The sequence below is a fragment of the Ictidomys tridecemlineatus genome, chromosome 12, assembly GCF_052094955.1.
Source record: "Ictidomys tridecemlineatus isolate mIctTri1 chromosome 12, mIctTri1.hap1, whole genome shotgun sequence".
NCBI classification, from domain to species: domain Eukaryota; kingdom Metazoa; phylum Chordata; class Mammalia; order Rodentia; family Sciuridae; genus Ictidomys; species Ictidomys tridecemlineatus.
The window spans coordinates 91081822-91105043 of record NC_135488.1 but is presented as its reverse complement, the minus strand read 5'-3'; the positions used below and the strand labels follow the sequence as shown (position 1 = coordinate 91105043).

Genomic DNA, 23222 nt, shown 5'->3' with positions numbered 1-23222 from the left:
TAACCCTAGACCAGGAGCAAAGCTTGCTGCTCAATTTCAGTTCAGCTTTACTTCTTCAGAGTCATTGTTTTTAGCTATTTAATGAAACACAAAAGCATTGCTGCTCTAAAGCATTTGCTCCTCTGCAGCACAAGGGCCACAGCATGAGGACAGGCTCCCACTGGGCATCTCAGGTCCACTTCAGTGTGTTTGTTGTGTTTCTTGTAATCAGGGCGCTCCCTATGGGTTCCCAGAAGTGAAACTCCTAGAAGCTGTTTACCAGAAAGACAGATGTACAGTGGATGGTCAGGACAGAGAACACTCAGTGCCAGGTCTCTGAGCCACATGTCAGGCATTCCACTCAGGACATGATTCTCACGCCTCGCCCTGTGACAACGAGCAGAAACCAAAGTGAACAGGTGAGAAAAATCAATCCAGATTTCTCCAGGGAATAATTTGTTCCCAGGTTTGTAAATATTACTTTTTACCCTTTCACCTTACAGAATGGTGAGAGCAAGAGGCAAGCTGAGCAATCTGCCCAGCAAGATGTAGCCACGTATATAACACAGTGCAGTGTTAAAAAGAAAGATTTTTTTTTTGAGGCGTGCACCACCACACCTGCCTCGTTAAAACATATCACTTTTTGTTTAATCTTGCTGCTCTTTATTTATAGATGAGGATCAAAAAAGCAAAAATGCCTATAATTCCAGCAACTTAGGAGGTTAAGGCAGGAGGATGACAAGTTCGAGGCCAGCCTCAGTGATTCAGCAAGGTCCTAACTATCTTTGTGAGACCCTGGCTCAAAATAAAAAAAATAAAAAAGTGCTAGGGATGTGGCTCGGTGGTTAAGTACCCCTGGGTTCAATTCCTGGTACCCAAACAACAACAACAAAAAAATGCTTTGATCAGGTCTTTGGCTCTTACAGTAACAATAGTAAAATCTTCTCTTGCTCTTTTTTTTTTTTTTTTAAGAGAAGATACCTTGTATTTTTATAAAAATTTGCCCAATCCACTCTGTCCCCCAACCCATCTGTGTTCACCTGCTATTCTTGCTGCTCTCCATTTTTCAAAGCTCACTCTAAAATTACATGAAAGCAACCCCATTTTAACAAAATTAGAATTCTGGTAGGAAAGGCTTACCGGGAGTCTGTGGAGACAGACCCAGCAAGAATTTTCTGTTTTATTTCAGCCTCTCTCGGTTCCGCCTAGAATTTGGTCGATGATATAATTACTTCCCTAGAGCAGGTCTATGTCTCTACCCTGGAGAAATAACAAACTCCAAAGTATTCTCCTGTTTCAAAGATGCTGCAGATGAAGATTGTTTTGATCTTCGTGCATTAGCATGTGGGCTCCTGACAGACAATTCCTTTCGATATTACATAATCCTAAAATATTGGACACGGTGTTCATTTCAACCATCCATGGATATGCTTCTCTTTCCTTTTTACCCTCCTCCACATCATTAGTCATCAGGTCCTGCTGATTTTTAACTCCTACGTACTTCTCAAATGTCGCCTCAGTATGTCTTATTGATTATATGATTCCACCTCCAGTGACACCATCTTGGTTGATGAGATCTTTTCTTGTCTAGATCAGTGGGCTTCATAAATTTGGATGAATAAATGAATGAATGAATCTAAATGATCACTCTCTAACTGAAAAAAAAAATCTCAAGATCTATCTTCCATCTGGTTCCTAAAGATATCTATCTAAAATGCAAATCTGACTCTGATAATCAGCAGCTTAGAACCTTTTAGATGATTTTTCAGGCCAGACCCCAGCTGCTTCTCCAGGCCATTTCTCACCATGCCTCACTCACAACCCCCCAACCCCCATCCTAGAGGGACCACAATTATCCCCTTCTTTTTTTTTTAATATCTTTGTTTTATTTATTTTTGCATGTGGTGCTGAGGATCTAACCCTGTGCCTCACACATGTGAAGCCAGCGCTCAGCCACTGAGCCCCAGCCCCAGCCCCAATTATCCCCTTCTTTGCTGCATAAACCCCCACTTGTCCTACAAGACTCATACCTTCTCCTTGGAAATCTTTCCCACACTTACTGGAAACAATAGTTTTGTTTTGTTTTTAAGAATTTGATCTTTGTTTTATTTATTTGTTTTTTTATGTGATGCTGAGGATCAGAACCCCAGGCCTCACCTGTGCTAGGCAAGTGCTTTAATGTTGAGCTGTAACCCAGTCTGAAAATAATAGATTCTTGTCTAGGGATTTTGTTTTGTCAGGGCCTCGTGCATTAGAGACAAGCACTTTACCACTGAGCTACATCCCCAGCCCTTGTGCTTGGTTTTATAATGACATAAGCCATTTAGCACTCATCACATGCCCAAGCTTCCCTCCTTGCCCCTCTACAAGTTTTCCTTGGATGATCTATCAGGATTTAGTTGCAGATCCAAAGAGGAGAGCTTTGGGCTTGGTCACTTTTGAAGTTGGAAAACTAATCTATGCTAAACACAAAAATGAAACCAAGAGCAAGCAAATCTACATATCTTAGAAACAGCTACTGCTTCCTTCCCTCATGGCTACTCACTCCACTCTTCCTCCTCCTTTGCAGTTGTTTTAAATACAATATATTAATGCGATATGGTGTGAGATCTGGGATTCAGAAAACCAGGTACGATTTTTAGTTCTGTTCTCTACCAGCCATGTCCTCTAATTATTCATAAAAACTGTTTGGCCTTATCAACAGAATCTGTAAAATTTGATTAGATGGGAATCGCATGAGTTGGACTTTAGATCCTGTCCATTTCTAAAAATGACTCAAAAGACCACATGGAACCTGTAACCAGGCCCCTGACCAGGACCCTGTGTGTTTGGAAAGATGATAAAAGAGCTTTAGGGACCCAGGAGGGGAGAGGAGGAGGGCTCAGCGGTAGAGCACTTACCTAGCATGCATGTGGCCCAGGGTTCAGTCCCTAGTAGCTCTCCAAAAAAGGGGGTGCCCAGGCACTCCTAAGTTCTATGGAAAACCCTGTGTGAGTTGGCCACATCATCTTGGTCTGCACAGGGGTTTTCTTGTCCTTTTTCCTATCAAGTAATGACAGTCTATGGCTGCATTATATATACTATGCATTAGTGTATATAAAGCGTCATCTTTTTCCAGAAGAATAGTAGTATTTTCCTTTGGGGGAGTTTCAGGGTGGATTTGGTGTTTTGTTTCGTTTGCTGATTCATCATCACTGAATTTCCTGAAGGGAACTAGAAGGCTAGCTAGAGGAGAACGGCAAACCAAGAAAAGCAGCTTCCCCAAGTCCCACCAAGAGGAGTCACAGTAGTTCTCAGTTTGGAGTCAGAGGCCAGCTTTTCTGTTTCTACTTGATTCGGTTCATGAAATGGCCTCCACATGTCCACCAGCCATTGGTTTGGACATCAGTATGTGGGGTGTAGGGCAAGCAGGCACACCAGGGCCACTCTGCAAGTGACATGTTCTGGTTGTCACCCTCAGCTCTGCAGTTCTGGGGACAAGCCCTTCCAGCTCCAATCTTCCCCCAACTACTTCATTTTCCAGTCTGTACCTACAGGATGTCACAGTACCTACTGTGTGCCGGTACTATGCCAGCCCTGGGGAAGAAATACTGAAAAAAACTGAGTAAGTTTTGCCTGAGTGAAAAATATACAGCCATATGTATACTACAGGTCCTGTCCTCATCCAAATTTTAGGCTACAAGAGTGCTTGATTGACCCTAAAAAGATTAAACTGTGACATTGGATTTTATTCAAAGCTGCTTATTCTATGACAGGTCCCTCCTAAAGAGTATTCAAAGAGGTTTGGTGTAGAAACTCCACTTCTCTCTCCTGGTAATGATGATACTCTCCAAGGGGGTACATTACTGAGTTCTTCTCATAAAATGGTCCCAAGAACAGTTTTATGAACCCCTAGAATAACTCCCACAGCTACTCATGTCCCCTGTTAGAGAACATATCACTGCTACAAGATTGGCAAACATGAACCAGCCTGGTGGCGATCTGGCAGAAGGAAAGCTCGGAAATTAGCACTTGTCCAGGCTGTTAGAATTCCTGTGAAAATTGCAGGCTCACATCGAATGAATTTGTCAGGAGGGGAATCATTTGCTAGTGTTCTGACCACCATCCTGGAGAACTGGTTTAACATTCACCCCTTCCTTACCCCAGCTCTGGACAAGTGCTGGCTCTGTTTCACTCCTAGTGCACCACAATCCTCAGAGGTCACCCCATTCGGAAGGGGCCTAGTGGTAGCTGGGGGCCTTGGACGATGGATCTGCCTCAAGGGAATTCCAGAGCTGACTTTTTCAGTTCAGATAGCATTCCCTGGATACCTGCTGACTCTTACATGCTGCCTGAAGCACTGGACACCCCTAAAAAGAAAATGGAACACTCTCTCTGCCCTGGAGAAGCTTCCAGGGAGCAGCAGGATCTAGGTGGTCAGATCTGTAGTAGAGATACAACTCTGCCGCAGTCTGGCTGGGCACAATTCAGGAGCCACTTGTCAAAAGAAACCAACTTTATTTTTAGAACTACAAACGCCAAGCAAAACAGCTCCTCAGGAAAAAAAAAAACCCTCAGAGCCCAACTGCCACCACCAGCTTCCACAAGCCTCTCACCCACACAAGCCTCCCCACCTCCCACAATCCTCCTGCTCTTGAGGGCGATAGGCTGGGTCGTGTGGGCGGAGCCAAAGAAGTCCCCCAATGAGCAGCTCCGTGGTCTGAAAGGGCAGGGAAACAGTCCAATGAGCAGCTCCGGAGGAGCCAATCAGCTAGATGTTGCTGGGGCCGCTGTGAGCCAATCATCAGCCGGCAGCTGGAAGTTTGCTGGCAGCTGGAAGTTTGCTGGGGCCTCTTTGGCTGTGGCTCTCAACACACCTCTATGCCCACAGGGCTTGGGAGGCATAGAGGTGAGGTTAGGAGGAGGCTCTCTCAAGATCACTGAGTTGTGAGAAGCTTCTGAGTGTCTGTGAAGATACTGTAGCAAGGAGACTGAAAGCACCAAAGCCTGGAATGTGGAAGGGGGTGGACTGTGAAGCCAGAATGTTAGAGAAGTAGTAGGGCAGTGCAGTCACTAGGGTACAGAATTTAAGGTGACACCCCTTTTCAAGGTCGGCACCTGAGAGCATCTGTCTCCTTAACATTTGCCCCTGCGCCTCGCTTGCTCAGCCCTGCAGAGGGTGGTCTCCATTGGCCTGTGTCTTGCTAAGGAACTGGGACTTTATCTTTAGATCATGGAGGTCTTTGAAGGGTTTGAAGCCAGGGAACTGACTTGGCAGGACTGGCCTTTCAGAAATACCACTCCAGCAGCTGTTAGGGTGGAGCTGGACTGCAGACAGATAAGAGGTTGTGCTCATAGTTCAAGCGTGAACTGGGGAGGACAGAAACATGGTGTAAGTTGGGGTGGGGGGGCTTGTTATAAAATTCAGGAGGTAAAAATCAGATCTGAGTTGAATGTTGGAGATGAGGAAGGAGGAAAGCTATCTGATCGCTGCTGGTTTCTAGGGCAGCCCTGTGCAAGAGAGATAAAGAAATCAAGTGGTAAATGGAGAAGGAAGAAGAGGAGGTGGCATCGGGTCGGTGGGCAGGCTGGGGAGAAGTGCTGGGAGAGCTGTGGATTTGGCCTCAAAAACACAGAAGGTTAAGGAAGCCATGGGGCGCCCAGGTGGTGACATACAGCCGGCGGCTGGACAGGTGAATATGATGGTAGGAGAGGAAAGAGAGCTGGAGATACAAATGGGCAGAGTGCACTTTGTAGATTGAGCCACGTGGCTTTCCCAAAAGGAAATGTCGATCCAGGAAAGCAGCAATCTAAGGACCAAGCCCAGGGGAACCCTAGGAAACCACTTCCAATATTTAAGGTGCAAGGAAGCCCCCAGTAAAGGTACTGCCGAGGGAGATGGTGAGGGGCTGCTGGTCATCGAGCTAACAGAAAGGCGTGTAGGAGACTTGGAGTGGCCAACACTGTCAAGGCTCTAGGAAGGTCAAGTCCCAGGAGGCCTGGGGAAAGTTTGTGATTGTAGTCTGACCCCATTTGACAGTGTGGTCAGGGCAGAAGCTGGATGGGGACAGTTTGAGGAATGACAGAAAGTGAGGAGAGAGAGGATACAGACCAGTGAGAGATTCCCAACTAAGACAACTTTCTCGAACACCGAGGCCTGGGCCCAGGTATTGTGGTTCATGTGCTTGTACCTGAACCAGGGACCTGAGTTAATGGAAGGGATTGGTGTTGAACCTGCTCTCGGGTAGCTGGCACAGGAAGAAAAGAGAGTGCTTCCCTGTATGGGGATGCAGATGCAAGTTAAGAGGTTTCCTTTAAGGACAGAGGGCAAGCAGAATGGTTGAGTGGGCCGAGAATCCACTTAAAAACTGAGACCATGGATTTGTGATGGCTTCTGTCGGTGCTTCTGAGAGTTTTCTCCAGTGTCTCTCAGCAGCACGGAGTCAAAACTGAGAAGGCGAGTCAGGGGAATAGGAAGGGCAAGAGTCAGGGTGTAAGGCTGATCAGTGAGTGCCACCACCCGTGGCTCAGGTCATAGACAGTGCACCCTTAGAAGGTAGTGAAGGGGGTGAGAGACAGAAGGACATGTGGCAGGGGAATGACACCAGGGACCTGACAGTCTCCAAGAGGAGCAGACCTGGGAGGAATGAAGCATGAAGGCCAGGAGGCCACAGACGTTGGCAACAGAAGGGTGAACCTCTTAGTGGATGGCAAATTTCCGAGGCCATCTGAAGAGGAAACATGGTGGAAAAAATACTGTCACGAAAATGCCTTCCGTGGGTCTAACTGTGAAGTGTAAAAGTGGCCTTTTTGCCTGAAAATGAATAACCTGTGGTTCGGTTTAGCAGTTTATACTTTGGATATCTTGTCATATCCAGAAACAATACCTTCCCCTACTGCAAGTTAAAATAAAATCAGAAAGTGCTCAGTGGAAAGAAAGAAAAAAAAAAAAAACAGTAGTTGAATAAAGCCACAAAACTCAAAGGCCGGCAGAGGAAAGGGGGGAAAAACTGCAGACAAGCTTTGAGGTTGTGTGAACTATGAAAATGTATAGAAATGTTATCTTTACAAAAAAAAAAAAAAATCCCAAGGTGCTTTACTTGCCAACCCCTGGAATGAAGTAAAAATTCCCATCCAGAGTGCTACTTTTAATTATCATTCTCTTTATGTTGTTTCCTAAAATAATAACTGGCATTCTAGAGATGATTTACCAAGATGGCTTAATTAGATGTCAGATGAGTACCTGTGCCCACGAGCCCCATTACTGCAGGCTTCTTTATGCAAATCCGACTGACTGTTCTGAACCTGACTAGATAAAGAGACAGACATAATTGGAGCAGCTGGGCTGGAAGCACAGCTGGGCCATCCCCATGGAGACCAGACTCCAGCGCATGGCGCTTCCTGTTGTCCCAGTGTTCCTGCCCACTCTTCTTTTTCAGAGAGGAACATAGCAGCCCATCTGAGCCTGGGTCTCCCTTGGATGACCTCCATATTGGTGCTCTTCAGTTTTGATGTGCACACCAATCTCCTGGGGAACTTGTTAAAATGCAGATTTCGCCTCCTTGCTCTCTCGTGGAGCCCTGGGGTTCTTGTTTCTGACAAGCACCCAGGTGATGCAAGTACTATTGAACTTCAGTTCCCACTCGGAGTAGCTATAAATAGGCTCTAAAAAGCTCCAACTAGCCTTAAGAGAACTTCGTTGGCATTCCCATTTTAGCATCTGTTTCTCCCCTTTTGCTCCTTTCCCCAACCACCCTGCCTTCTATCCTGCCTCCTTGGAGGGAGGAGGGGAATTAGTAGTGAATTAAGGTATTAATTCCCCTCCTCCCTCCAGGACTTCACACTCTGGGCTCTCTCAGAAGCTCTCTCAAAAGCTGTTCTACAAATCAGGTGTGGTGACACACCCCGTGGACTCCCGGCTACTCACTACTGGAGAGGCTGAGGTAGGAGAATCACAAGTTCAAGGCCATTCTGGGCAATTTAGCATGGCTATGTATCAAGATAAAATACCAAAAGCAGTTTATGGGGGTTAACTCCGTGGTAGCTCAGTAAGTCATTCTGCAATGAGCTGCTGTCAGCCAGTAGTCCCCTTAAATAAGAGAAGCTGAAATTTTTATTTTTAAAAAGACAGAAAAGAGAAATAGCCAAAATATCACAGAGTCCCCCAAAGGGAACAGCCTGCTTTATTATTTTTGTCACCTGAGCCAACAGACTACATTCCTGGAATGTGGTAGTTGGTAGCTACCACCCATCTTTCCAGTATCTGAACTGCAGACCTCTGGGTTCCACTGACACTTGGGTGCCTCTGGGACAGGATGTTCGTGGTCCATCACGGGTCAGCATGGAGGAAGGCTTTTCTAATATTAAAATGAAATCCATCTACCTAGAGCTCATCCCAGGGGCCTCATTCTGGGAACTGGTCCTTAGGTCCCTGCAGAAGAGGCTTGAGAGCCTAGAGGCGGCTGTCACGTCATTCCTGCATCTTTTCTTCAGGCAAAACATCTCAGGTGCATTGGCTATTCTTCTTATGCCATGGTTTGACACCTCTAGACATTGTCCTCTGATTCTGCTATATGTCCCTCTCTCACTGCATTTGTCACATTCTCCTATAAATTTTTATTTTAAATCAGATTCCAGGCTTTCTGACCTAAGCTGAACTCTAGACATAGAAGATACTAAAAAAACTGATGGATTAACAAATTTGTCTTTGTTTTTTCCCATCCAAAAGTAATCACAAGGAGTAGGGTTTTTAATGCACAATTGCTTAAAGGCATTTCTAACCATGTGAAAGGAGAGGAGGGGAGAGATTTGCTTCCTAAATGAACTCTAACAGTTCATTTAGAAACTTCATTTAGAGCAGGGACAGGAATCCTAAGAAGACTCCTTCACTCTCATGATTGGCAGCTGGCGTTGGCTGTTGGTTGAGGGCCTAGTTGGGACTCTCAGTCAAAACAGCCAGCCACACGTGTTGTCTGGACTCCAAGGGCGAATGTCTTTGAAAGAGGGCTGACACCACTTTGTGTTCTATAATCTCTTTTCAGAGATCACTTGTGCCACATTTCTTTTTTTTTTTAAATAAAGGAATTCTCTCTCTTTTTTTAATACTTTTTTTTTTAGTTTTTGGCGGACACAACATCTTGGTTTGTATGTGGTGCTGAGGATCGAACCCGTGCCGCACGCATGCCAGGTGAGCGCGCTACCGCTTGAGCCACATCCCCAGCCCCTCTGTCGAGGCAATTTCTAACCATCACTTTACAAGAGAGGAAAGATTCCATCTCTCAGTGAAGGAGGGTTGGGATCGCAATTGTAAGGAGTGTATGCACATGGGATGGGATATAGACTGGTGTGGCTCTCTTCAAAAAAATGCAATCTGCCACAAGCAGTCATGGAAAAAGGGGCCAAATTCCTTATAATAGAATGTGTGTCTGAATCCCTTATGTGAGATAAGAGATAAGAATCAAGGCAGATGGGTTTCACGAAAGCACTGAGTTTTTCCTTCGCTTTGAGTAGAGGTAATTTTAACTCAACAACACAAATGTTGGGCTAGGGATGTGGCTCAAGCGGTAGCTTGCTCACCTGGCATGCGTGCGGCCTGGGTTCAATCCTCAGCACCACATACAAAGATGTTGTGTCTGCCGAAAATTAAGTATTAAAAAATTCTCTCTCTCTTAAAAAAAAAAAATGGATACCCTTAGAAAGTCCTGATCAGAGCCACTTCCTCTTTTTCAAAAATGAGGCAGCTGTAGTCACCAGAGTGTCATTCAAGTGAACTCTCTTAATTGAGGTGACCTATAGATGCCCCTGCCCCATCACTTCCTCTCATTTCTTGTCATAATTTTAATCACTTCATTAACCATATTGTGACACCCTGACTTCTCAGCCTCCTGAGATCCCGTCTTCCAACCAGCTTGTCCTCCATCCTGCTCGTCCACTCACCCCATCTGTGGTCCTAGGGCCATACCTTTGATTTGTCATCACTTCTCATTGCATGCAGCCCTCCATGGTCACTATGTTAGGTGTCTTTCAACTCCAGTAACTCTTCAATGCCAGAAGACCCTATAGCCCTTTGATCCTTCCACCCCTTCACTGTCCCTCACCCCTTGGTGACCTCACTTCCCTCCCCACACCCAGCCTGGATCAGGAATCCATCACAGAACCACCCTTTTGCACATGTTCAGCGTTCTTGCCCCATCCCTCGAGTTCTCCTAACAAACCCAACCCCAACACCCACCTGCCATGAAAATAGCCTCCAGTGGGTCCTTACTGCTGCCTGCAATCAGACTCTCCCTAAAACAAGGAAGCAGAAATGCTGCCTTTAGTCCTCCCACCGCCACGCTGTACCCCGACATCTTTGGGCCAGGGCCTAGTATCTGCCAGGCTTTGCTGCTCAGGCCTTACACACCAGCAACCTTCAGAAAGATAAGAAGTCCTCCTGAGAACACAATGCCTCTTGGCCAACATCCTGGCTTTCTAGTGGTTTCCAAACTAGAGTGACATCCTCTCTGAGGGCACCCTTTCCATTTCCGCCTCCTTTTCTGTACACTCAGCCTTGCTCAGAGAGCTATTTTGACATCTCTTTCTAATCTTAGCATAAAGCACAAACTCACATATGCAGATTAACCAAAAAGTTAGAAGAACTGCACATCCATTTTCCAATATCTTAGAAAAATCAAGAGTGCTTAGGGGCTTAGAGATAGAAGGGGCTGTCACAAGGCAGATACTGTAGGGTAGAAAGGCCTGGAGGCTTCCGTGTGCTGGAGATGTGTGACCTCTGGCAAGTCCCTTTTGCTGCCTGGGGTCTCAGCCTCTTCATCTGCAGAGTGAAGACTCAGGATGAGGCAATTCCCAAGGGCCTTTCTAGATCTTTCACTCTGACTTTGTCACAGGATGTTACCACTTCATAATTGCCTGTTTTTTCTTCCTCTGAATCATTAATTTATCAGTTTTTCAATCAAGGAAAGGCTCTGCTTCATGGCCAGAGGGGACAAAGTTAAATAGCCCACGATGCCTGCCCTTTAGGAATTCAGGCTCCTTATAGACAGAGCTTGCTCTAATCCTATCATTTTACCACAATGTGATGGATGTTTGGGGAAAGTGTATTGTAAGTCTGATGGGAACAAAATAAAAAAAAGGATTAGTTCTGACTATGGAGGTTAGAATCCTTCCCTGAGGAGATGCTATTATAGACTACCCCTAAGTGAACAATTGGACTCTGCCAGAATATGGGTAGGGACACAGAAAGGGCACTCTAGTTATGATAAGGGGTCCAAAGACATGGTGAATCTGAGGGACAAATTCAACGTTTTCCACATAACCTGACCATTAAGCACAAGAGGGAGTGTAACTGAAGAAAATAAATGGGGACTATCTATTTTTTTTCTCATTTAGCAAAAATTTTATTTTAGAATTAGCCAAAGTTTCTAATTTTAAGTCAGGGCTTCTCTAAAATTTTCTTTTTTAACTTGTTTTTATTTTTATGTAATGCTGGGATTTGAACCCAGTGTCTGACACATGCTAAGCAAGCACTCTACCACTGAGCCACAACCCTGGCCGCATTCTCTAAAGTTTTAAGTCTTGCCCTCTCTAGCCTCTGCTGTGTAATATATATGTTACCTGACATCTGGCTCGTTTATTTATTTATTTATTTATTTTAATAGTTGCTCAAGACAATACAATGATCTTGACATATCATACATTTGATTCAAATAAGGTATGAATTCTCATTTTTCCACGTGTACAGATTGCAGGATCACATTGGTTATACATCCATGTGTATACATACAGGAATCCTAGTGTCAGTTGTATCGTTTATTTATTTATGCTACTTTCCTGAAGATGTGCAAGAACAATATTTATCAAATATTTCCTTGTAATGTGAAAGGTAGCCAATAATAGCAGCTTTGTTTTAAGGGGGAGAAGCTGAGGCAAACAGTGATTGGTAGATTTAACATGGGCAAATATCCCCTGTGTCTTCCTTCATGAAAATTCCATGACTTTCTTTGTTCCTTATAGCCTTCTACTTATAGTCATACCTGAAAGGGAAATATTCATAAGCAATAGAACTGACCTGGGGCAGCCACACTAGGTCAGTCTCAAGGGTGAGATCTTGACTCGAGTATGGCTTTAAGAAGAATCAGATATTATGAACACTATATAAGGTTAGGGAATAAAGCCTAACATAAGTTACTACTCAAAATATGGGTAGGTAAAATTTAAATCTCCTAAGCCAATGAGATAGCTGTTCCCTTCTCCAAATCTAATTGTGTCACAGTCATTGTTGCCTTTTGTCAATCTGGAAGGTGGCTGGTCGCGCACTTTATAGGACAAAAGCACCGATGTGGATCACTGCCATATAGGATTTGGCCTTTGGCCTTAGAGATCCAAAAAGAGAACCCCATCTCCCAGAACTGATCAGAGTTTAGAGGACAGACAACTCAGCTGGGTCTTTCTCTCGGGTCTCTAGCGCCATCTACTGGGAAGCAAGTGGCCTTCATTCGAATACCTTCAGTTCAGTGTCCGACACCTAGCCAAGGCAGCAAAGAGGAGAAAAGGGGAGGAAGGAGAAGCCAGAGCAGATTCTACCAAAAAAGATTAGGTGCATTATACTGAAGCCACTGATATACAGTGTACAGTTGAAACCACAAAACAAAAATAAAAACCTTCTAAATTATCAGAAACAGATACAAGTAAACACAGACCACATAACAAGCTTTTAAAGCAACAACTGGAAATCATAAACTATACATAAGGAAGCATACTATACAGTAAGACAAAACTAAGAACACTTAGAACAAATGTATCCTGTGTTAATTCCACTAAATGTCCCTATTAAACAGGATCATGGATTGAATCCCCAGACAAAACCCAATAAAATGCTGTATACAAACCAAGTGAAGGCTGAAAATAAAACATGAAAGTAAACCAGGCAAATGAAAGTCAGAATAGTGTGTATGTATACATGTATGTATATATTGGAGTGCTGGGGATCAAATCCAGGGCATGGGAAAGGCTGTGGTTTTGATTCCCAGCACCACTGAAAAAAAGAAAATTGAGCTGGGGTTGTGGCTCAGTGACGGAGCGCTTGACTCGCATATGTGAGGCACTGAGTTTAATCCTCAGCACCACATAAAAATAAATAAACAAAATAAAGGTATTGTGCCTATGTATAACTGAAAAAAATATTTTTTAAAAAATTGATAAAGTATTAGCTAACCAATTCAATAAACAAAACAAGAAATGAATATAGGAAAATTACTACATATGAGATTAAAAGAACCATAAATTATTATATGCTAAACTCTTTATGAATAAGTATCAGAGTAATATAGATGAAATAGATACTTTTCTAGGAAAATCAAATTGGCAGTTATGGCCCCTGAAAAGAAATATTAAGTAGACAAATTATGATAGCAAAAATAGATAAAAATATGGGTGCATAGTTATCTAATAAAACAGATATAAAATTATTGGAATAACTTTAGAAACAACCTCTAAAATATATTGAATTAAAAGATCAAGGTGGAAATGGGCTACCAGGTGTGTGAGTGTGTGTGTGTGTGCCTGTGTACACTAAAATATCTTGTTTTGGATATCTTTTTTTTTTCTTTTTCAAACATTGATGGACCTTTATTTTATTCATTTATTAATATGTGGTACTGAGAATCCAACCCAGTGCCTCACACATGCTAGGCATGTGCTCTACCACTGACTACAACCCCAGCCCCTTGTTTTGAATATCTTGTTTTCTGGAAGGGTGTATTAAAAAACAGTTACAGTAATTGCTTCTGTGGAAGTTGTGGGATACGTGGGAAATAAAGATGAGAATTCTTTCATTATATAATATTTTATGTTTGTATCTTTTACGTATGTCACATTTAAGTTGATCACACATGTATATTACTTATTCAAAAAAATTTGTAAAAGAAGAATCTAGGCAAGGAAATAGATGCTTTTTACATTTCCCCAATAATTCTATATTTCTTAATTTTTTCCTGAAGCTGATTGTGATACAAAAGATTATTTTTTATGCTTCCCAAATTCCCTTGGTTGAACAGTGGACACCATATGCCACGGTGTATCACCTGAGCATCAGTGTCTCACTCAGGTGCTTGGTACCCTGAGCACTCCCAAAGCTGTGAACTGCAAGACTCCAATCGTCACACACCAGAAAGGTTGCATCTCTGAGTTGAAGTATGTCTTCTTTTGCTCAAAGATTAGTGTTCCCTCACAGCAATTAGGAATCTTCAAAAACAGAATCAAAAGCTAAGTCTAATTTTACTTACATAATTAAGTAAAGAGTAAGGTACAAGCTCCTGATTTTTGTAGGCCTTCTAAGATTATGGCCTCACTTTGCATGCTAAATCTTTCTCCTAAATATAGTAGGCACCAAGTTCCTAAAGTATCCCCTACTGAACACATGAAAGGAAAAAGTATTCCTCACCCCAAAAGATTATGTCAATCACCTAATGTCTGTACTTACCTTTAGTGTATATAATACAAGTCTGGGACAATAAAATTTTAAAAAGGACTAAACTATATCATTGTTTAAGGATCAGAAATGGAGCCCCTTTCTTTTCTCCTCTTCAAGAATGGCTAGAGTACCAGGTGTAGTGATGCATGCCCATAATCTCAGTGGCTCCAGAGGCTGAGGCAGGAGAATCTTAAGTTCAAAGCCAGCCTCAACACTTACTGAACAACTTGATGAAATCCTGTCCTAAAATAAAATATAGAGAGGGCTAGTGGTGTAGCTCAGTGGTTAAGTGCCCCTGGGTTCAATCCCGGTACCACCCCCACACACCAAAAAAAGAAAAAAAAATGTCTGGAGTGTTTGGCTTGCTGAAGAGAAATTAGGGATTCTTTGTGCTTGATGCAATATTCTAGGACCTAACCGTGGGCTACTCCAGGGTGGGCTAGGATTTTATGGGACAAGGTGGACCTCTGCTGTCATTTTGTCCTGGGTTTTTTTCCTCTACACTATTCAGAGCCTGCCTTGGCTTCAGTTAGAACTCTGGCACATAAATATACACATATGTATACCTGGACATAAAAAAATGTGTCTAGTATATTGAGTGTCCTCAAAGATTCTCTCTGAAATAAAGAATTCTGCAAGAAGAGAGGGTGGGTAGTTGAAAGTCAGTGGTCCAATTTCATTGCATTGATGAAAGGCCCAGGCTCAGGGCTGTTTGAGATGGCTCAGTCTCGCATCTGGGGAGAACCAAAAGTTAGAAAAAGGGGCTGGGGATATAACTCAGTTGGTAGAGTGCTTGCTTTGCATGCACAAGGCCCTGGGTTCCAATCCCCAGCACCACAAAAAAAAAAAAATTTTAAGAAGTTAGGAAAAGAATGACAGGTTAAAAAGTAAAATGTATTTTCAGAAGAATGTACAAACCCATACTGTGTTTTGGCAAACATGTATAGAGGACTTTGTGTTGAGAAATTCTCTCTCCTTTGAATCTCCATAGAAATGACTCAAGATAATCCCACTTTCTCTTTCTTTCCTCAAATCCCTGATTACTTGTTTAGTTCTTTTAGTAGGATGGAAGATATGACAAACAACTTTTACATATTATCAATTCTAAGATGCCATTGTTTATAAAGTTGCCATTATTTTATGTATCATAAAGAAAGAAAATCTACATCTAGGTTGTTGATAATGATATCAGGTTGTATGAGTCTCGGTTTCCTTATCTGTTACCTGAGCAGTTTAGACCAAATGAGTGGAGAACCTACAGGTTCCAATGCTATTGAGTTGTGGAACACCATGAAGGGGTGTTCTGGGCATTGGTCATGTGACAATCACCCAAACTGGAGTCCTGTCCCAGTCCCTTCTATGCTTTGCCCTTTAAGAGTTGAAGATCCCTACATAGCAGTATCCTCCCTCAGGACTGTCCACCCACTCACATCATTGTGAAGAGGCTCCAGGATGGCCCACCTTCATAAGAAAAACTCCAGTGCTCTGACAGTTGGAGGAACCTGGCTCACACACACTGAGGAGGCTTTTGCCAGACTGACTGCCCCAGGAATCACTCCCGGAGAAAAGCTTCCATCAAAGTACTGAATTTAACTTGGCAGATGATAGAGTGGTCTACATCCCAGTTTGCCTTGGACTATCCTACTTGATCCATTTGCTCCAGGTTTATTAACATCTTCTGCTACAGTTTAGAGTGTCTATAGACTGATCAGGGAGGTGATTTGGACAAGGTAATTGCCAGTGTCCCTTTAACCAATAATGGCCCCAAATGGTTTAAAAATCACTATTGCAGGCTTTTTTAGTGTCTGGTCTGCCCTGCCAGGTGCTAATGCTTGGTTAAGAGACTGGGGATATTTTAGCAGTAAAGAAACATCATCTGGAGGTGTAGCTCAGTGGTACAGTGCTTGCTAGCCCTGTATTTGATCTCTAGTACCACACAAAAAGGAAGGAAAGGGAAAAGAAAAAGGAAAGAAAGAGAAAAGAGAGAAGGAAGAAAAAAGAGAATCAATGAGGTGATTGGGTGAAAGGTTAACACAGCCATCACCTTTATGTAACTTAACCTTTCATGGAAATTAACGTGTTTCCTTATTTCTTGTACATTTCATACTTGAATGACTCTGAATATTGTATCTATTTCGTTTTATAATCAATAGCATATTCTAATCAAGGAAATCGAATAATTCATTCTCCTTGGGATCTGGGCTTTCGTCTCCTTTACGAATTGAAATGAAGCCTGAGAGGGTAGAGCCAGTGGGTCTTTTGAGTGCTGTATATAAGGCTTGATCTGAGCATTAATCACCTTTGTTCTCTTTCTACCAGGAGATGTTGCTCCAGTGCAAGGAACTGCATTCGACCTAAGAAAGCCAGTGCAGCTTGGAAAACACCTGCAAGAGTTCCGCCTCGGTGGCTTTGACCATAATTTCTGTCTGAAGAGCTCTAAAGAAAAGCATTTCTGTGCAAGGTCAGGTCCTTTTCACTTCCTGCCTCTGAGGGAAGAAGAGACACCAATTCTTTGAGGAGCCTTTTGCCTGACCATATTGATAGCATTTACAACATGACAGAGGACCGGACACCACATCCCCCATCTTTTCAAAGCTCCCATGAATTTGGTGAATTCATCCTCCCTGGCCTGCCATCATCCCTGTATCCCCTACTTGGGTGGCATCTCATCTCTCCCCTTCTCTGCCTGTTCTTTAAGGCCCATTTTCTGTTAGAGAAGCCCTAAACCTTCCTGACTGAAGTCCCCATTGCCTTCCTTGACCTTCCAGAGCCCTTTGTACTTGATCATCTGTGACTCATGTCCTGCCCACCCCTGTGTATACTTGGAGGCTCCCCTTCTCTCACAGCTCTTACCACCTCAGTCTCCAGTCTGCTAAGATGCCTGTGTGCATGCTCTTTCCTTCTCACTGAATTCCCAGTTCCTTGTACCATTTCACTGGCAATAATCCATACAAGTTTGTAGAATCAATGGATTTTAAAGAAAGCAGAGAAAATGATTCAAATTCTATAATACAGACAGAAAGAACTATACAAATCTTCTCCACCTCCAAGCCCCAGCACCAAAGCCCCCTGTGTTCTGTTTGAACCACCTTCTTCCTGGGTATGTCTCTCCTCACTGCCCCCACCCAAAGAACCCCCTGCCTTCTCCCTGTTGATTCAAATCTTGCCCCCCTTTTTCCCCAAACATGTTTCCCTGAGCCTCTTGTTTGACAGCAAGTTGTGTGGATGTCTTAACTATTTCATGCATGTATTGTGCCTTAAGACTCAAGCTTTTATCTCTAATTCATCAACAGCAAGTACAGAACCAGAAAGGAGCTCACCCCTATAGAGGCCTGGTTGTTGTTTATAAAGGACACAGTTTGTCAGAAGAAACCCACAGCCCCTAGCAAAACTGTTACAGAAGAGACCTAAAACCAGCCTGCTCCAGCCCCTGGGAAGGGAATAGTTTAATTCATAAAAACATCTCTTCTCTTTTATAAAAGACATGGCTGGTTGTCTCTCCAGGCCAAGCAGAGAGCCTGATTCCGTGAAAAAGAATCTCAGCCTCATGTGCTGGGGATATGGTTCAGTGGGAGAGCACTTGTCCAACATGCATGAGGTCCTAGAGCCCCTACTGCTTCTTTCCAGCCTGGTTCCTCTCTTTCCACCCTACCTCAGCTGGCTGGGGTCAATCCGTTTTGCCATTCCCCAAAGAAGCCAAGCTCAGAGTGAAAAGTTGCCTTGGAGGATCCTTGAAACCACCTTCTCATGCCCCACCTAGGAGGCTGTAAGAATTTTCATCATGGGCTGGGGATGTGGCTCAACTGGTAGCGCGCTCGCCTGGTGTGTGTGCGGCCCGGGTTCGATCCTCAGCACGACATACCAACAAAGATGTTGTGTCCGCCGAGAACTAAAAAATAAATATTAAAAATTCAAAAAAATATTAAAAAAAAAAAAAAGAATTTCCATCATATTCTTCCTTCCTACCTCTCTCTCCTCCATACATCTTGCCCCTCTCTGTGGCTGGGTCTGATTCCTGTCCCAAAGAGGATTCCATTTCTACCCCTCTCTGTCTGCTTTTCTGCTCTGGACTCACATGTGGCTTGTCTTTATCCCCAGGGTGTATCATGCTGGAAGCGGGAGGGTACTAGAAGTATACACCACCCAGCCTGGTGTCCAGTTTTAAACGGGCAACTTCCTGAATGGCACGCTGAAGGGCAAGAATGGAGCCATCTATCCTAAGCACTCTGGCTTCTGTCTTGAGACCCAGAATTGGCCTGATGCAATCAACCAGGTAAAGCCCCAGGCTGCCTTGATAGAGTGGTATTGAGTCCAAGGTCACAGCCCTCAAATCAAGCTGTATGATTCAAAAGTCCATGTTTGTTTTCTTCTCTGTCATTCCAAACAGAAAACCCAAAGAAAGCTGCTGATGTGGCATTTACATGTTTTTAAAAAGCTTAAACTTTTTATCTTTGAAACCTTTATTCAGTATAATTTTTTTATTAAAATTTTTTTAGTAGTAGATGGACATGATCTCTTTATTTTTATGTGGTGCTGAGGATCGAACCCAGTGCCTCATATGTGCAAGGCGAGTGCTCTGCCACTGAGCCACAACCCCAGCCCCTATAATGTTTGTCAATAACCACGTTCTGCAACCACACTTTTAAGCAGAGCCTACATTTCATCCTATTAGATTCTTTATAACTTTTTTATCTATCATTTGAAGCAATTCTCCTCAAAGTGCCAGCCTATAATAAGGAGCTCTCAACTTGCATCAGAATATAAACTTTTTTTGTTGTTTTTGGTATCAGGGATTGAGCTCAGGGGCGCTTAAAAACTAAGCCACATCCCATATTAGGGATGCTTAAATACTAAGCCACATCCCAACCCTTTTTTGTAGTTTACTTAGAGATAGCATCTCACTGAGTAGTTTAGGGCCTCCCTAAATTGCAGGGGCTGGCTTTGAACTCATGATCTCCTGTTTCAGCCTCCCGTGCCACTGGGATTACAGGCATGTGCTACCCTGCCTGGCTGTAAACTGTTTTAGTCAGCTTTTTTTGTTGTTGTTGCTGTGACTAAAAGAATCAGACCAGAACAACTGTAGAGGAGGAAAAGTTTATTTAGGGTCTCATGGTTTCAGAAGCCTCAATCCATAGACATCAGGCTCCATTCCTTGGCTCAAGGTGAGGTAGGATATCATGGTGGAAGACTGTGGAAGATCAGGAAGCAGAGAGAAAGAGCTCCACTTGCCAAATACAAATATATACTACCCCAAAGCCATATCCCCAATTCCCACCTCCTCCAGCCACACCCTACCACTTCAGTTGCCACTCAGTTAATCCTTATCAGGGGATTAATTTAATGATTGGATTAAGACTCTCACAACCCAATCATTTCTCCTCTGAACCTTCTTGCATTGTCACACATGAGCTTTGGGGAACACGTTACATCCAAACCATAACATAGACCAACTACTTCCTCCAGCAAGAAAGTCTTGCTTTGAAAAATTGTGCTTGGTGATTTAGATTTTCATTCTGGTTCAGAATGGTTCTTTATCTCATCGCAAACCAATACTACTGTTTCCACACTGGCACTGACCCACAGAGCCCTGGTCTAGAAGCACACCCTGAATGGCAAATGGCACGACCCTGGCTAGTGAGGTGTAACTGTGTTGTCTTCCCTTCACAGCCCCACTTCCCTCCTGTGCTGCTGAGTCCTGGGGAGGAGTACAACCATACCACCTGGTTCAAGTTTTCTGTGGCTTGAGGAAGTGTGAAGATACATCCTAGTCCATGCCCAGGCCTGGGCCCCCTCAGCAGCCTGTCTCCTGTCCAGAGACAAGGTGAAGATTTAGAGGATTTAAAAGTGATCACGTGCTAAATCATACAAATGGTGGCTGTCACAATAATTGGTCTGAATATTGATTTCCTTTTCCAGTGACTGGCTCTGGACCATGTCTAATGCCAAGCTTTATTCTCTGTGCAGTTCAAAGGGCAAGTGAACCCAACCATCAATGTCATCATCTAAGGCCTGAACTTAGCCCAGAAGTGGTGTCCAGGGACTCTTATACACTGTTGTAGGTTCCATCTCTCATCTTTGTTTCTGTGATGTTGCTCTCATTGCTTTTCTGTCTCCTCCTCCTCCTTTACATCAAATTGCTTTACTCTTGGGTAGCACTCTACAGTTTTCCAAGGTCATATGAGCTGGTTCACCATGCCAGCAGACGGAGCCTCTGTAGGAGGTAATTGACAAGTGAGGGAGCTGAGGCACAGAGGTTGAGTGACCCACCGCAAGCTAGTAAAAAGTTTAAGTAGGACTTAAATTTAGTTCATGCAAATTAAAGTCCCCTTCTTTACCTATCCCAGTCTGCCAGAGCATTCCAGGAGTCACTGAAGGGTTAAAAAGGGATCTGGTCCCTGCTCTGTTAGGAGCCAGCCTTTCTTCTGAGATTCCCTTTTGTAAGAAACCATTCAAATACCCATAAAGAATCCATCATTTAGACTCCCTGCCTTTGGAGTTAACATTTATACTGGAAGCAGTGTTGTGTTTATGTAGATGAGGCTGGAGATTCTTTTCCTGAATAATCAAATCATGAATGACGGGTGTGGGCTGGTGCTTTTTAAAGAAATATATTTTATACTATTGTTTACTACAATCAGTTGAAATGAAGTCATCCCCAGAAGACTCCAGTTGTTTCATTCTTCTTTGTCAGGCATGGACTTTGGGGAATGGAACAAGTATATGGTGTGTGTTCTGGATTCTATGTTCTCCAATAGGCGCCCCAGCATTTTCCCAGAGAAAGCTGGCAAACTATTGAACTTTCCATACCTCCTCTTTCTCTGAAACCAATAATAAATCAAAGATACAATTTTTAAATTCATTTCAGCATGGATTTTCTGAATACCTACTCTGTATGCTAGGTCTTTTAAAGCATTCATGATGCCTGACATGCATGAGGCACTAGGTTCGATTCTCAGCACCACATATTAATAAATAAATACATACATAAATAAATAAAGGTCTATCAACAACTCAAAAAAATACATATATATACTTAAAATACATATATACATATACATGTATATATTTTTTTGAAAACTTTGGCTGGGGCTGGGGCTGGGGCTGGGGCTGGGGCTGGGGCTCAGGGGCAAAGTGCTTGCCTTGAATGTGTGAGGCACTGTGTTCTTTCAGGAGAGAGACTAATAAATGTGTAATGTAAAATTGCACCATGAAAATTGAAAGCATTCCCTCTAAAAACTGGAACAGACAGGGATGCCCTCTTTCACCACTTCTATTTAACATAGTTCTTAAAACACTAGCCAGAGCAATAAGACAGATTAAAGAAATTAAAGAGATATGGATAGGAAAAGAACTCAAATTAGCACTATTTGCCGACAATATGATTCTATACATAGAAGACCCAAAATTCCACCAGAAAACTTTTAGAATAAATGATTTTAGCAAAGTAACAGGATATAAAATCAACACCCATAAATCAAAGGCATTTCTGTATATTAGTGACCAATCCTCTGAAAAAGAAACGAGGAAAACTACCCCATTTATAATAGCCTCAAAGAAAAATAAAATACTTGGGAATCAACTTAATTGACTTGTACAATGAAAATTACAGAATGCTAAAGAAAGAAATTAAAGAAGACCTTAGAAGATGGAAAGATCTCCCTTGTTCTTGGATAGGCAGAATTAATATTGTCAAAATGACGATACTAACAAAAGCACTATGGAGATTTAATGCAATTTCAATCAAAATCCCAATGACATTCCTCATGGAAAATGCAGTCACGAAATTCATCTGGAAAACTTAAAGGACCAGAATAGCTAAAGCAATCCTTATCAAGAAAAGTGAAGAAGGTGGTATCACTATACCAGACCTTAAACTATACTATAGAGCTAAAGTAGCAAAAATGGCATGGTATTGGCACCAAAATAAACGTGTAGACCAATGGTACAGAATAGAGGACACAGAAACAAACCTACGTAAATACATTATCTTATATTAAACAAAAGCACCAAAAATATATTGGAGAAAAGATAGCCTCTTCAACAAATGGTGCTGGGAAAACTGAAAATCCATATGCAACAAAATAAAATTAAGCCCCTATCTCTCACCATGCATAAAATTCAAGGGGAACAACGACCTAGGAATTAAACCAGAGACCCTACACCTAATAAAAGAAAACATAGGCCCAAATCTCCATCATGTTGGATTAGGCCCTGACTTCCTTAATAAGACTCCTATAGCTTAGGAATTAAAACCAAGAATCAATAAATGGGATAAATTCGAACTCAGAAGTTTCTTCTCAGCAAAAGAAACAATGAATGTAGTGAATAGAATGCCTACAGAATGGGAGCAAGTTTTTACCACATGCACATCAGGTAGAGCGCTAATCTTTAGGATATATAAAGAACTCCAAAATGTTAACACCATGGGGCTGGGGTTGGGGCTCAGCGGTAGTGCACTGCCTGACATGCATGAGGCACTAGGTTCGATTCTCAGCACCACACAGAATGAATAAATAAATAAATAAATAAATTTCTATCAACAACTTAAAATATAGATATATACTTAAAAATATATATATACATATATGTATATATTTTTTAAATCTTCGGTTGGGACTGGGGCTCAGGGGCAGAGTGCTTGCCTTAGTTATACATTTTGTCCATGTATAACTAAAAAATATTTTTTTTTAATTTTAACACCAAAAAAAACAAATAACCCAATCAATAAATGGGCCAAGGAACTGGACAGACACTTCTCAGAAGATGATATACAATCAATCAACAAATATATGAA

The 23222-nt window shown here is 42.7% G+C and overlaps 1 protein-coding gene across 2 annotated transcripts in view; it reads left to right on the top strand.

Annotated features, from left to right (window-relative positions):
- The window catches only part of LOC101967759 (galactose mutarotase), a 44997-nt gene extending 23710 nt beyond the window's left edge, over positions 1 to 21287 (top strand). Inside the window, exons 5-7 of one of the 2 annotated variants that reach the window (XR_013429044.1) lie at positions 16748 to 16889; positions 18527 to 18701; positions 20096 to 21287. Coding sequence is in view for 1 of the 2 variants with exons in the window: in XM_078029335.1 (XP_077885461.1) it covers positions 16748 to 16889; positions 20096 to 20120 (167 nt within the window). In the remaining variant the exon portion in view is untranslated. The remainder of the gene's footprint in view (positions 1 to 16747; positions 16890 to 18526; positions 18702 to 20095) is intronic. The other variant, XM_078029335.1, reaches the window with a different exon arrangement.
- The last annotated feature ends 1935 nt before the right edge of the window (positions 21288 to 23222 follow it).